At 53.1% G+C, this 14743-nt stretch overlaps 2 protein-coding genes across 2 annotated transcripts; one reads left to right on the top strand and one right to left on the bottom strand.

The window, feature by feature from the left end:
• Positions 1 to 13: 13 nt before the first annotated feature.
• Positions 14 to 6957, bottom strand: LOC128064650 (myotubularin-related protein 9-like). Its single transcript, XM_052657518.1, has 10 exons — positions 6723 to 6957; positions 6439 to 6547; positions 6103 to 6228; positions 5814 to 5987; positions 5125 to 5351; positions 2959 to 3120; positions 2634 to 2775; positions 2330 to 2550; positions 383 to 534; positions 14 to 309 (listed from the first exon to the last, which is right to left on the bottom strand). Exons 1-10 carry the CDS (start codon positions 6905 to 6907, stop codon positions 176 to 178), a joined length of 1632 nt encoding a protein of 543 aa, XP_052513478.1. The 5' UTR covers positions 6908 to 6957; the 3' UTR covers positions 14 to 175.
• A 4477-nt stretch (positions 6958 to 11434) lies between these two features.
• On the top strand, positions 11435 to 12743 carry FAM167B (family with sequence similarity 167 member B). The gene is made up of 2 exons (XM_052636199.1): positions 11435 to 11858; positions 12487 to 12743. Exons 1-2 carry the CDS (start codon positions 11601 to 11603, stop codon positions 12715 to 12717), a joined length of 489 nt encoding a protein of 162 aa, XP_052492159.1. The 5' UTR covers positions 11435 to 11600; the 3' UTR covers positions 12718 to 12743.
• The last annotated feature ends 2000 nt before the right edge of the window (positions 12744 to 14743 follow it).

Below are 14743 nucleotides of genomic sequence, written 5' to 3'. Positions count from 1 at the left end.
CCCAGCCAGCTGATACCAATCATGGATGCCTTTATTATTTGGACCTTCCGCCTATACTTTGGACACTTCACATGTGGATCCAGGCTGGGTTGTAGGCACTCTTCCAAGATCCAGAGGTGCTGAGGGGCCTGGAGAGCTTCCAGGAACATCTCAAACACCATCTAAGGACCAGTACTTAGGGTCCAGCCTCAGAGGCTGAATCTGTTGGCTGAGAGCCTTCTGTCTTCTCCTGATCTGTCGCTATTTGCCACACTTTCTCCCACGCTACCTCTGAAGGCTCAGGTGGACGGGTCCCGCGCAGAAACAGGCCTGAGGAGGAAGAGGACAGGTAAGGAAGCTGAGCAGAGGTGAGAACTCCCCCAGGGAGGAGGAGGAGGGTCACCTTGCCACAGTCGCAGGCTCTGGGGCTCCGCCGAGGGCCAGATAGCCAGGGGGTTGGGGACGTAGAGCGGGTTCCGGAGCTTTCGTTGCTCTTTTGGCTGACTGAGCCCAGACCACAGGGAGTGTGTTCGAGTTCTCACTTCACACAGGCATCTGGAGGGAGTGAGACCATGAGCTTCCAGACTTGGCTGTATAAGATTCTGGGTGGGGACCCTGGTTAGTAGGGTGAAAGATCCCCCAGGGCAGTGATAACACCTGCAAATGTTACTGGGAGTCAGATCCTGAACTACGATAAAGCAGGAACAAGGCAAAGTCCTAGCTCTTAAGGAGTTCTGCTTATCTTTGCCTGAAAGGATCATGGAAGGCTAATTAAGAATGTGCCATTTGAGGGATTTCCCTTGCGGTCCAGTGGTTAAGAATCTGCCTTTCAATGCCGGGGATGTGGGATCAGTTCCTGGTAAGGGAACTAAGATCCCACATGCTACAGAGCAACTAAGCCTGAGCACTGCAACTACTGAGCCCATGTGCCACAGCTAGAGAGTGTGCACCACAAAAGATCTCCACGACGCAACGAAGACCTCACGTACTGCAACGAAGACCTGACGCAGCCCAGTAAGTGATGAAAAAATTTAAGAAAGAGCGTGCCATTTTAGCTGGGTCTAGCAGCAATTCACCAGGTGTGCAAGAACATGGAAATACAAAAACAAAAGCAGGGAAGTGGGAAAGGGCTCAACATGAATACTGATAGGTCTAGACTGATGAGTTTAAAAGAGAAAAAAAAGATGGAAGTGAAGATACTATAAGTAGTGAGGAAGCTATTCCAATGGTCTACATGGAAAGGAAAGTCTGGATTAGGGAAGTAGAAGGGGCCTTGGATGGGAAAGGACTAAGAAAAATTCTTAAAAGAGAAGCTGAATATGAAGGATGGGGAGAGAGGTAAAAAGTTTCTAACCTGGATAAGCAGAATTAGTGAAAACAACAGGACGGGGAGGCCACTGGGCAAGAAAAGATCACTAAATATATGATCGCCTTCGTGGAGAGGACTGAACCCTCCCTCCCCTTGTCTCAGTCTGATGAAAGAAAGATGGCTAATGGGAGCAACAAGTCAACCAAATAATGAAAGCAACTACCACTTGTGTGCCCACTGTAGAGCACTTGCTAGGCTTTAACTCAGCTAATCCTGTCACACACACATATAGCCCACCTCTAAATTATGGTGACTATTATGATCACCTCCTTGCTACTATGGAGAAGGAAATGGCAACCCACTCCAGTATTCTTGCCTGGAGAATCCCATGGACAGAGGAGCCTGGTGGGCTACAGTCCATGGGGTCTCAAAGAGTCGGACACAACTGAGCGACTTCACTTCACTTCACTTCCTTGCTACTGATGAAACAGACTCAGGGTTGCTTTTGATCATCCATTAGGTGAATGGTGAGCCAGAATTTGAGCCCAACAATTTGACTCCGCTTTCAACCTCCAATCTATTGCTTCACTAGAATCAACCCTGCAAAGTGGTAGAGAGCCCCAGAAATGATTTTGGCAGCAATTTCCCCGTTCAGTCCTTGTTTTTAAGCTAGGAGTGCATGGTTCTTGGCTGTGGACAGGGTAGGTAGGTCTGAAGGACAGACCGTGGACCCACTCATTTCTAGCTTTGCAGAAGTTAGGGGAACATGTGAGATCCGGAGGCAGGAGCGGAGAGGACACACGGTTTTTCTACAAGAGAAACTCAAAAGGGAAAGATACCTTCTTTTTTGGAGGGGAGGGAGGAGGGGCAGTCTTAGTTCCCTGACCAGGGATTGAACCCAGTCCCCAGCAATGAAAGCCCTGAGTTCTAACCACTGGACCACCAAGGAATTCCCAAAGATGTCTTCTAAGGAAGTAGATACCCACCCCGCCCCTGCCTTGTGCCTGCCCTCTGGCCCACCTGGACAGCCCCTTAGCTCACCTCTCCTTTTCGTTGTTGCACAGGAAGGTGCCAAAAGGGGAGGCATAGGCGTGATCAAACAGCGCCAGTAGCATCCCCTCCCCAAACTCCAGCGACAGCGGGAACTGGCGGCCCACCTGCCACACGCAGTCCAGGAAGAGGAGAAAGGTGGGGGCCTCGTGTTTGGGGCGGGCGTGGGAGAAGGCCGAGTGAGCACAGCGCAGCTGGAAGGGGTGGCCAGCCTGGGGAAGGGGCAGAGTGATGGGCATGAGGAAGCGGGGTTTCTGGATAGAGGGGGGTAGGGCTGGGCTGGGCGGCCACTCACCTGGATCCACTCTCGCTCTATTAGTTCCTGGAATCCAGCCGTGGTTCGGCTCAAGGGGTCTAGGATGAGTTGGGCCAGCGAAGTGATGAGCAGGGTGCTGTCTGTGCCTTCAGCCCCATGTACCAGGACACAGGCCCCTTCCCTGTGGGCCCAGGGCTCATCAATAGTGGCCTGTTCTTCCCTGCCTGGAGTGGCCAGGTCAGGAATAGAATGGCCCTATTTGAAGGCTACCTTTGCTTGCTTACTGAGACACGGCTTTGCATCCAGGCATGGAGAGCCCTGCCCACCCTGCCCTGTTCCCTGTCTTGTAGGGCGGTGGTCTTACTGTTCCATGCTCTGGGCTGCTAGGCAGGCGGTGCTCAGAGTCTCCTTCACATGTGACAGCCAGCGGCAGCTCTCTAGTCGATTAAGCCAGCGGTCCATGCTCTGCTCCAGGTCCCCGCAGGCCTCCACCAGGCGCACGAAGCTCTCCTGTAGGGGCCGCCCCCTGCACAAGCGGGAGTCTGGTCATTGTTCCTCCAGTCTAAAGCTCTGGTGAGCACAACCTTGGAACAAGGGCTCCAGGCCAGTGTGGAAGACACAGAGCCCTCAGAGGAGCCCATCTGACAAGAGGGACACAAGACCCTTTGGAGAGCCCACCTAATCTGATGGAAGTGACTCCCTAACCTGGAGGATTCCCCAATCTGCTGGAGGAGACCCAAGACCCTTTGGGGAAACCTAGTCTCCTGGAGAGGCACAGCATTGCCTCCTGGAGCAACAATGCTCTGTTGTTGTTTAGTCACTATGTCCGATTTTTTGCGACCCCAAGCAGCATTCCAGGCCTCCCTGTCCCTCACTGTCTCCCAGAGTTTGCCCAAGTTCATGTCCATTGAGTCGGTGATGGTGTCCAACCATCTCATCCTCTGTGCTTCCCTCTTCTCCTTCATGGATCACAGCCTTGTCATGGCGAAGGGGCTTATGTAACTCAATGAAGCTATGAGCCATGCCATGCAGGGCCACCCAAGACCAGCGGGTCATAGTGGAGAGTTCTGACAAAACATGGTCCACTGGAGGAGGGAATGGCAAACCACTCCAGTGTTCTTGCCGCGAGAATCCCATGAACAGTATAAAAAGGCAAAAAGATGAGCCTCCCAGGTTTGAAGGTGTCCAGTATGCTCCTGGGGGAGAACGGAGGGCAATTACTAATAGCTCCAGAAAGAATGCCCTGGGAAACTCCCAATTTGATGAAGGTGTCACAGTCCCCTTGATGTACCCCAGCCCAATGGGAGCTACACAGTACTCCCTTGGGAGAACCAGTCTGACAAAAGGTATAGAATACACTTTGGATTCTGGAATCTTCCCAGGAACTGTTCTAGATCACCAGGAACCTTCTGCCAGAAAATCTAATTGGTACTTTTTTCAGGCTTGTTTAAAAGCCTTCAATGACTCCCCATTGCCTTTAGGATAAAATCTAAGCCCATAATCATGGTACTCAAGACCCTTGCTCTGGCCTGGGTCGCCCCTTTAGCCTCCCTACGTCCACCTCATGCTCCACACTCCCACCACACTGTGCTGTGCGTGCAAAGTGGCTCAGTCGTGTCCAACTCTTTGTGACCCCATGGACTGTAGCCCACCAGGCTCCTTTGTCCATAGGATTCTCCAGGCAAGAATACTGGAGTGGGTTGCCATGCTCTCCTCCAGGGGATCTTCCTCGACCCAGGGATCGAATCCACATCTCTGCATTGGCAGACTGGTTCTTTACCACTAGCACCACCAGAGTCCAAAACAGGGCAATTGACTAGGCTGCCTACTGCTACACACCTGGAAGGTCTTCCACCTGGAATGTCCTTCTCCCACCCTCTGGCTTGCCGCTCCTGTGTTTTAGATCTCACTTAAAGCACCCTGTTCTCAGGGAAGCTTTCGTAGGATGACCTGTTCTAAGAGGGGAGTGCCTCCAGTGCTGCTGCTTATCACACTGAACTATAATTGCCCGTTTACTGCTGATCTGCCAGCCATGTCTGGGCTGGCCACCATCTCAGCCTCTCTGCTGGGTCAATCGGTCAAAAAAATGAATAAACAGTTTTGTATTCTGGATAGGGGAGCAGTCCACTCTCCTCAAAGCACAAAAGTCCCTCAGGATCTCCTCTTGGTACTACCAGCACCTGGAGACAGCGGGAACAGATAACAACTGTGTGGGTACAGCCCTCAGGGCACGGCTGGACCAGTGCAGAGAGAGAGAGAGTGAGAATGTGTGTGTATGATGAAGCTGTTCCTGGAAGACAAACTTCAGTTTAATGTAAAGAAGAGATTTCTCTTTTGAGGCAAAGTTGGGATGCCTAGAGAGGAAAGAGCTTTGTCAGTGGGTGCCTGCAAGTGGCCATGCCCACCTGGCAGGATGGCTACCAGGAAAGATCGAACAGTCTTGGAAGTTCCTAGAAGACGCCAGTCCCCCACCCCCATCCATAAAGAGTCCTAGAGGAAAGAACCTAGGCGGGCATGAGAAAGCCCTTACGTCTCCAGGGGCCGGTGCAGTCGTTTCCAGCCAGGGTAGGCAGCCTTGGCCTCGGTGCCTCCACCAGTCATGCGGGCCTGTTTGGCGGCCTGGGGCGAGCGCGTGTCCACGATGAAGCCCCGGGCCCCGGGCCGAGCCCCCGCCAACACAGCTCTCAGCAGGTCCTCGTCCTCAGAGCAACGCCGCTTCTGGGGCCCAGTCAGGGGCTGACCGGCACGTAGCAGCACCTGCAGACAGGGATCCAGCTCCAGAAATTGTACCCACCCAGGCTTGGTTCAGGAACTTCGCTCAGAGCATCCCTTGGGCCGCGTGTACACACTGGAGCGGATCTAGAGCTGGCTGGGTCAGGCTAGATGGAGCTCAGGAACCTTACGGCCTTCGAATCGGGTCTCAGTGGGTTGTGGCCAGAGAGGGAAGGGACCCGAGAGTAGGCCGTGGGCGGGTCACGGGTGGACAAAAGAAGAGGAGGTTTCGGGGAGGGGGCCAGACCAGCCGGAGGCGGAGCCAGAAGCGGGAAGACTCCAAAACTGCGGAGAAGGGCGGGGTCAGCACCGGTGAAGGCAAGATTGAGCCGAGGGGGCGGGGCCATGTTACGGCACGGACCGCAGAAGAGCCGGCCAGTGCACAGTGGAGCCAAATAGGGAGGCAGAGGGTCCTAGCCGCGGAGTCTGGGGAGGGGCGGGGCTCACGGTTCCGCTGGGAGCGTGGTAGTAGCTGAGCACAGGGAAGCGGCCTCCCTGGCGGAAGCGGGCGCTACGCGCCAGGGCACTGTCGTCCACCGCGCGAGGCACGATCACGGCGCGGGGGTAACTGGGGCACAAGCTGAAGTCCTCGTTCGCCTCGCTCAGCCGCCACGCGTTGGTCTGCGGCACAAGGACGAGTGAAGACCCGGTCTATGGCACCCGATGAGTGCCCAGTCCCCGCGCCCCTTCCAGACCAGGCTCTCCCATATCCCCAGCCCCGCACGACCGCGCCCACCTCGCGAGCTACTCGCTTGTAGTAGCATTCGGGAGGGTGGAAGTGCCAGGCGTCGCCTAACCTCAAACCTTTGGGACGGTAGAAGAACGGAAAGGAGGTGATGACCGATTCCAGGGAGGACAGCGCCTGGGGAAGGAAGTCAAGAGATCTGGAAAAGATCGGAATCCAGCCCTCCGTTCCGCAGCTGCTGCCTCTCCACGCATTCCAGACAACCCTGCATCCCCTTCTGCTCCGGGACAAACCTGGACGCTGAGCCCCCTAGAGAGGTAAACCCTGCTGACTCCTCCCGTTACGGGATGGGGCAACTTAAGTGCCTCCGTTGCATCCTTGGCATACCTCGATGGAGCGGGCGATGTCCAGCGTCGCCTCCACGCCCTCTATGTCCAGCTGGAACACTCGCAGGTCCTTACAGCGCAGCGTGATGGTGCCCGAGTCGCCCGCGACCCTGGGAATGCACAAGCTTTAGGTTTAATGTCCACTGACCCAGGGGCAGGAGAAAGGAGTTTCTTAGGATTGTACGTTATGCAGCGGGGCACCAGCTCCAACTACGCTAGCCCTTTTCCCTCTCCCTGCCGAGCCACGCGCTCCCCGACTACGGGGACGCCCCCGCCACGTCTCACCGCTTCTCGATGGAGTCAACGTTACGCAACAGCAGCAGCCACAGGTCTGGAGTCGCCTGGGGCCCTGGCGACAGCAGCAGGTGGTGGCCGGTGATGCAAAGCGTGCCACGCAGTGGGGGCTCCTCCGGACCCCGCAGGAGCTCGGCTTGGGCCTGGCCTGTGCGGATCAGCTCCGCGAACTCCATTCCTCCAGCGGCCTGACGCCCGGCAGGGCTTGACTCCGAGCGTCAGGCGGGGTGAGCGCGGGCTCTGAAAGGGACAGGAACTGGCTGGGTAGCTGGCGACGCCGCCAGGACAGCTGTTAAGGAGGCCCCTTGGAGGAAGAAATCTCACAGTTTCACAGGAATTCCCCCACCCCCACCCCATTGCTAGCACTTCTTAGTGAGGACCCTGGGACTAAAACCTGTTAGGGAAACCTCAGTTTCAGCATCTGTGAAATGGGGGAGAAAAATCTTGCTAAAGTCCTTTAAGACCTCGTGTCTGGATCGCAGGAGGCATGAAAAAAAAAATCTCTAAGGTGCTGACACTCCCACCGATTTAAAAAACAAAGAAAAATACCCGTCTCTTCTCCTGTACCCTGGTGGGAGGGGTGGAAAGGGTGAGTGTGAAACTAGGAAGTGTCTGCATCCTCTCCTGCAGCTGAGGCTGGGTGGGGAAATCCCTGGGTCCACCTTAAATGCAAGCAGCTGTTTAGCTGGCACCCCTCCCCCACCACAGCTGGCAGTCCTTGCCTGAGGGCGCCCTCTACGGGGGGCCACTTCTGGTATAGTTCTGCCCTCTGGAGCCCCATCCCTCATCACTCCATCCTTTGACCAAAGAGGAATTGCCTATACACTGAGCTGGGCCCTAGAGACCCAAGGGTGTTTCCTTCACAGGGTTTTCAGTCTGGCAAGAGACACACTTAAGCTGGTAAATTACAAGAGCTTAAATCTATTTACTGGAGGACCCATCCATCCAGATATTCTTTTATTTCTTAAACAAGGATGCCTACAATGTGTTAAGTGATAATCACTAAGAAAAATAAAAGATAATCCTGCCTTTAAAGAGCGTTCTGGTGTACTAGGTTCCAGGCTTTTGTGCGTATGCAAAACCCTTCTTTCAAATAATGAAATCATAAGTGGATTCCCCCCACCACACACACACACACACACACACACACACACACATGATATAAACACAAAGTTGGAACTGCTCTATAAAAGGAACTAGATATAAAGAGTATAAATTGTAAAATTCCAGACCAAGAGCATTAGCTGGGATGGGAATTCATTAAAAATGCAAATTATACGCCCTACCCCAAACATACTGAATCTGAATCTCTGGGAAAGGGGCAGTCTATTTTGATAAGTTTCCAGGGGATTAGGATCCATGTTAAAGACTAAGAAACACTGGAAAGTATACAAAAAGGCAAAACTAATCTAGGCTGTCAAAAATTAGGGCAGTATTACTGAAACTGGGTTCCCCAGAAACCAAGTTCCCTTACTGAGTTTATGATTAATTACTCCATCCCAAACTTTTTTATCTTATTTATCCCCTCTGTCTAGTCAAAGCTTTGGTTTTTCCAGTAGTCATGTATGGATGCGAGAGCTGGACTATAAAGAAAGCTGAGCGCCAAAGAATTGATGCTTTTCAACTGTAGTGTTGGAGGAGACTCTTGAGAGTCCCTTGGACTGCAAGGAGATCCAACCAGTCCAGCCTAAAGGAAATCAGTCCTGAATATTCATTAGAGGGACTGATGCTGAAGCTGAAACTCTAATTCTTTGGCCACCTGATACGAAGAACTGTAAATTTGTAAAGACCGTGATGCTGGGAATGATTGAAGGTGGAAGGAGAAGGGGAAGACAGAGGATAAGATAGTTGGATGGCATCACCAACTCAATGGACATGAGTTTGAGTAAACTCCAGGAGTTGGTGATGGACAGGGAAGCCTGGTGTGCTGCAGTCCATGGGGTTGCAAAGAGTCAGACAAGACTGAGCGACTGAACTGAATTGACTTCAGTTCTGTGCTGCTGCTGCTGCTAAGTCGCTTCAGTCGTGTCCGACTCTGTGTGACCCCATAGATGGCAGCCCACCAGGCTCCCCCGTCCCTGGGATTCTCCAGGCAAGAACACTGGAGTGGGTTGCCATTTCCTTCTCCAATGCATGAAAGTGAAAAGTGAAAGTGAAAGTGAAGTCGTGCCCGACCCTCAGTGACCCCAAGGACTGCAGCCTTCCAGGCTCCTCTGTCCATGGGATTTTCTAGGCAAGAGTACTGGAGTGGGGTGCCATTGCCTTCTCCGCAATTCTGTGCTAGATGAACACTAATCAACCAGAGTTGGAAAACTCCCTGGTGGTCCAGTGGTTAAGACCCTGGTTGGGGAACTAAGATCCCCCATGCCTTGTGCCTAGGCTGAAAACCAAACAAACAAAAAAACCCCACAGAGTCAGATGTCTAAAATTGCTGTTGTTGATAATATCATTAAGGTACTGAAATTGCTATCCTAGGTATCATCATTAACATACAAATTCAAGCTGTTTCTCTAGGACAAGATGAACTCATCAGCCCCGAGCCATGGGCCACCTGGCCAGATAATCATAAACCAGAGACATTCCTGTATGCAGGTCAGGAAGCAACAGTTAGAACTGGACATGGAACAACAGACTGGTTCCAAATAGAAAAAGGACTACGTCAAGGCTGTATATTGTCACACTGCTTATTTAACTTATATGCAGAGTACATCATGAGAAATGCTGGGCTGGAAGAAGCACAAGCTGGAATCAAGATTGCCGGGAGAAATATCAATTACCTCAGATATGCAGATGACACCACCCTTATGGCAGAAAGTGAAGAGGAGCTAAAGGGCCTCTTGATGAAAGTGAAAGAGGAGAGTGAAAAAGTTGGCTTAAAGCTCAACATTCAGAAAACTAAAATCATGGCATCCGGTCCATCACTTCATGGCAAATAGATGGGAAAACAGTGGAAACAGTGGCTGCCTTAATTTTTCTGGGCTCCAAAGTCACTGCAGATGGTGATTGCAGCCATGAAATGAAAAGACTCTTGCTCCTTGGAAGGAAAGTTATGACCAACCTAGACAGCATATTAAAAAGCAGAGACATTACTTTGTCAACAAAGGTCTGTCTAGTCAAGGCTATGGTTTTTCCCGTGGTCATGTATGGATATGAGAGTTGGACTATAAAGAAAGCTGAGCCCTGAAGAATTGATGCTTTTTGCTGGAGAAGACTCTTGAGAGTCCCTTGGACTGCAAGGAGATCCAACCAGTCCATCCTAAAGGAGATCAGTCCTGGGTGTTCATTGGAGAGACTGATGCTGAAGCTGAAACTCCAATACTTTGGCCACCTCATGCGAAGAGCTGACTCATTGGAAAAGACCCTGATGCTGGGAAAGATTGAGGGCAGGAGGAGAAAGGGATGACAGAGGATGAGATGGTTGGATGGCATCACTGACTCAATGGACATGGGTTTGAGTGGACTCCAGGAGTTGGTGATGGACAGGAAGGCCTGGCGTGCTGTGGTTCATGGGGTCGCAAAGAGTCGGACATGACTGAGGGACTGAACTGAACTGAACCGAAGAGACATTCTGACTCTGAAACTACTATTAAGAAATGTCACAGAAACTTCACAAGGTGATGATTAATCCCAGGCTCTTTGCTCTTCCCCTTTTTTTTTCTTTTCTTTCTTTCTTTTGGCCATACCACGTGGCATGCGGAACTTCCCCAACCAGGGATTGAACCCGTGCCTACTGCGGTGGAAGTCTTAACCACTGGACCACTGGGGAAGTCCAGTTCTTCCCCTTTAAAAACAAAAAACAAAAACCTAACACTCAAAGACCAAGTTGATGTGGATCTGAGACTTGTCTCTCACTCCCCTGCTTGCCCCCCCTGCAATAAACCCTTACTTTGCTGCAAACACCCTGTCAGAGTTTGGCTTTCTCAACTGTAGGTACATGAGCAAGCTATGCTTGGTTACATTACCCTTAGGAGAGTTGGTCTAGACCAGTAACACAAAGGAGCTTCCTGGGTGATGGTAATACTCCTTTGCTTGATCTGTTTACATCAGTGTGTTCAGCTGGGGAGAATTCACTAAGCCATGTATTTATGACATGTAAATTTTTCTGGGTGTGTGTTATATTTCAATACAAAGTTTTAAAAAGGGAAATACTCTGGTTGAATCCCTGGGAGGGGCAGGGAGAGGAAGGTCGAGGAGCCCATCCACAGCTCTGCCCTTACCCCGCACACAGTCCTTGTGGGATTTCCAAGGGAACCTAAAGTTCCTTAGAATATAGCTTGAAATCACTGATCTGTCCCAACAGAGTCAGTGACTTGTCCAAGGTCCCACAGAGCCAGCACCTGAACCTAAGTCTCCTGACTCCCAAATTGAGGATCTGGACACTATTCCTTTGCTGAAGGGCCACAGTCATGAGTCAGGACTGGGGGCAGCTTGTCAGCCTCCTCTCCCCTCCCCAATCCCTTAACTTGGGTCTTGGGAAGAGGGCCAAGACTCTGGTGTGGACGATGCTTTTCTTATCCTGGAGCAACTTCCTTTCTGGGAACTGGGTGTCTCCTTTCGGGCAAAGACAATAAATTTCATCCAAGGGGCCAGAGGCGCAGGGCTCCTCCTGCCCCCACCCGGATGGGCATCACGTGGCTCCTGGGATAGCAGTCCAGGAAAATCCCAGCCCTGGCACACTCAGCCTCCCACACTCATCTGCTAACCCTGACACACTCAAGCCTCCCTGACCCACCTTGAACATTCACCATTGCACACTCCCTGGCACATTTCTTTCACCCTCAGCTTCTCCCACCTCTTCCTGGGTCATACTGCCAGCCTTTCCCTAACCCCAGGGCTGCAGCCTTTCCCTGTCACTGCTCACCCCCTACCATGTCCCTGGGACCATTAAGATTCCAGGCAGTGGGTGAAGACGAGGAGGATGAGGAAGCAGAGAGCTTGGACTCTGTGAAGGCGCTGACGGCCAAGCTGCAGCTGCAGACACGGCGGCCCTCATACCTGGAGTGGACAGCCCGGGTCCAGAGCCAGGCCTGGCGCAGGGCCCAAGCCAGACCCGAGCCAGGGGGACCTGGGGCCATTTGCGGATTCGACTCAATGGACTCTGCCCTTGAGTGGCTCCGACGGGAGCTGGTGAGTCTGGTGGGGTGGGCAGCCTTGCAGAGGGCCTTGAGGGCAGTCCTCAGGGCCCAAAACCCCGGGTATGGGGAGGGGATGAGAATGACCCTGCCTCCAGCAACTGCCCTCTTCTGTGGCTTTGTCCCAGGGTTGAGGAGCCAAGAATGGACTTGTCCAGTGTTTTATTCAGGGAGCCTTACTGAAGAAGGAGTCCATCAGTCTACTGATCTTGTGCTCCCGTGGCTCAGGACAGAGTCCTGCCCTTGGGGGCCACCAGGGATGGCTGGGGAAGGCATGGCCTCCCAGTCTCCTCTGCAAATTGCTATACCCCAAAGATACAAAGGAGGCACTAACCACGCTGTCCCCAGAGGAGGCCAGTATTAACTAGGTGGCTCTTAATCTAATATGTCCGAATATAAAAATGTCCAGCCTCCAGACTGGAGATTCCATCTAGTTGATCTAAGATCAGGCCCCAGGTACCTGTACTTGTTTAGCTTAGTTTTAGAGCAAGATCTATGAGATGGGCTGTATAGAGCTGGGGTATGAGGGGGTAGGAAGGACATAGCCAGGGCAAAGCCCCCGGGGTGTTGACCGGAAGGGAAGAATGGAGGTTCAGCGGGCTCATGCCCCCTCTCGGCCGCAGCGGGAGATGCAGGCACAGGACCGGCAGCTGGCAGGGCAGCTGCTTAGGCTGCGGGCCCAGCTGCACCGGCTGAAGGTGGACCAAGTCTGTCACCTGCACCAAGAGCTGCTGAACGAGGCCGAGATGGAGCTGGAGCTGGAGCCCGGGGCCGGCCTGGCCCTGGCCCCGCCACTGCGGCACCTGGGCCTCACCCGCATGAACATCAGTGCCCGGCGCTTCACCCTCTGCTAAGGGATCCCTGCGTGTCTCCTGTACCACCCGCTACCCATTCCCCAGCCCACCTGGGACGAAGGAAGAGAGGGGCGCCCCAGAGGAGCCAGCACCTGGAGAAGGGTCGGGGTAGAGTTGGGGAGATGCTCAGCGCTCTGGGAGCTTAAAGCCCCGGCATCCTGGGGCCCTGCTGCCCGGATGGGGGAAGAGGGCGGTTTGGAGGAAGGGGAGGAGTTCACAGACCCTTAGTCTCCTCAATAAATCTCTGCTTCCCATCAAGGTCTCTGCAGTCCTTTATTCAGGCCCGGGTTCACTGTCTCTCTGGTTGCTAAGGCCAGGGAGGGGTTCTACCTCGGGAGAGGAGACTGGCCTTGCGGGTAGAGAAGCTTTGATGGATCCTCATCTCCCCCACAGCTCCACTTCTATTGCTCTGTCTCATCAAGATGAGGACTGGAAAAAAATGTAACAGTCTAAATCACCCCTATGGAATGTGACTCAGATAAATGAGCAGCTGAAGAAAGCAGGATCTGGTAGACCTGGGTTCAATACCAGCTGCAACATTGATTCTATCAGACCTGGAGGAGCTCTCTTAACCCCTGCAGCTGTCTCTTTATCTTTACAATGGAAAATCCAACTCCACAAGTAGTTAGACACATCTTAAGTGAGATAATGTACAGTAAGTCCTCAATAAAAAGTGCATTATTATCATTAGCCCCAGTCGTGTTCTTACTGTGGTTCTGGGGCCCAGAGATGGACTGTGAAGTGCTCAGGTTCATAGCAAGAGGGTGGGGCCTGCAGCCGGGACTCTGGGCTCTGTGTCATTCTGTAGGCCTGTTTTTTAGTTTTTTTTCTTTTTTTTTTTTTCAAAAAAAACTTCGTGTTTCTCAGCTTTTGTTTCTGTGTCACCCTCTTTGTCTGACTTTCCAACTCAGGCTTCCTCTTCCCCCCACCCATTTCCTGTCTCCCCCTTCTCTCCGCAGCAGCTGAAGGTGCATACAGCATCGGCTTCCACCTCACAAACCCCAACAATGCTCTGTGGGCTTCCCCTCCCCCAGCCTGCTGCCTCAGTGCAGCCTCAGGCGGTGGCAACAGGCTTCTGTCTTCCGATGGGTGCGGCCAAGGCCCAGCTCTTGGGCCCGAGAGAGGCCACCTAGAGTTCCTCGTAACACTGGTGACCTGGCCCTCAGCCTCTGACATACGCCACCCTCAGCCTGGCTCCTGGGGAAAGGGAGATTGTTGGCCTGCTTCGTGCTTGTGACAGGGTCCCTTCCTCCTGCCTGTACCGGGGGGCCTGGGCAGGAGTGTTTGTTCTGTCTCCCACCTGTTGCAGGAGGTGGTGTCAGGCCTTCGCCTCTGACAGAGGCTGTGGCCTTGTCTCTACCTGGGTTAGAAGGGTTGCCCTACTCTCCAACCATAATTAGGGGGTGTTGTCCTGCCCTCTGCCCACAAAAGAGGCTGTGACTCTGCTCCCTTAAAGACACCGGGTTGTCCTGTCTGCTTCCTTGAACAGCCTGTTGTCCAGCAGACTGTCTGTAGGAGGGGTCTTAGCCTCCCCTCTGCAAATAATAAAGCTCTTCCCCATGCCCTGAGATGGCATGGCTGTGGTTCCATTGTGTGGCTAGCAGCTGTGTGCGCCTGGTATCTATCTATCATCGTATCTGCCCTCCAGTGATTTTACAGGGATGTTGTTCCCCCTGACTCTGAGGGGATGTTACTTTTGCCCTCTGACTGTAGTGCAAGGATCACCTGGCTCTCAGACTGATAGCCGTGCAGCTTGCCCTTCACTGAAAGCTGAGTGGGTGTCTCCTTGCCTCCTGCTCACTGGGGCTTCAAGGCAGCCCTTGAATCTCTGGTCCAGGTGCTCCCTGGGTGGGGGGGGGGGGGCGGAGGAAGTTCCATCCAATATTCTCCTCTACCTCCGGGTGCCACCTTCGGGGTGAATGGGGCCTGGACTGGGGTGAAAGGACCCTAGAGGGCTGAGAGGCAGGGGGCGATGGCAGCAGGAAGCTTGGGGTGCTGGAGGCTTGCGGTTGGGCTGCTGGGGCCC

This window comes from Budorcas taxicolor, chromosome 2 (genome assembly GCF_023091745.1).
Source record: "Budorcas taxicolor isolate Tak-1 chromosome 2, Takin1.1, whole genome shotgun sequence".
In the NCBI taxonomy this organism is placed as follows: Eukaryota; Metazoa; Chordata; class Mammalia; order Artiodactyla; family Bovidae; genus Budorcas; species Budorcas taxicolor.
The sequence above is the reverse complement of the archived record's forward strand: the minus strand, read 5'-3'. Positions and strand labels throughout refer to the sequence as shown.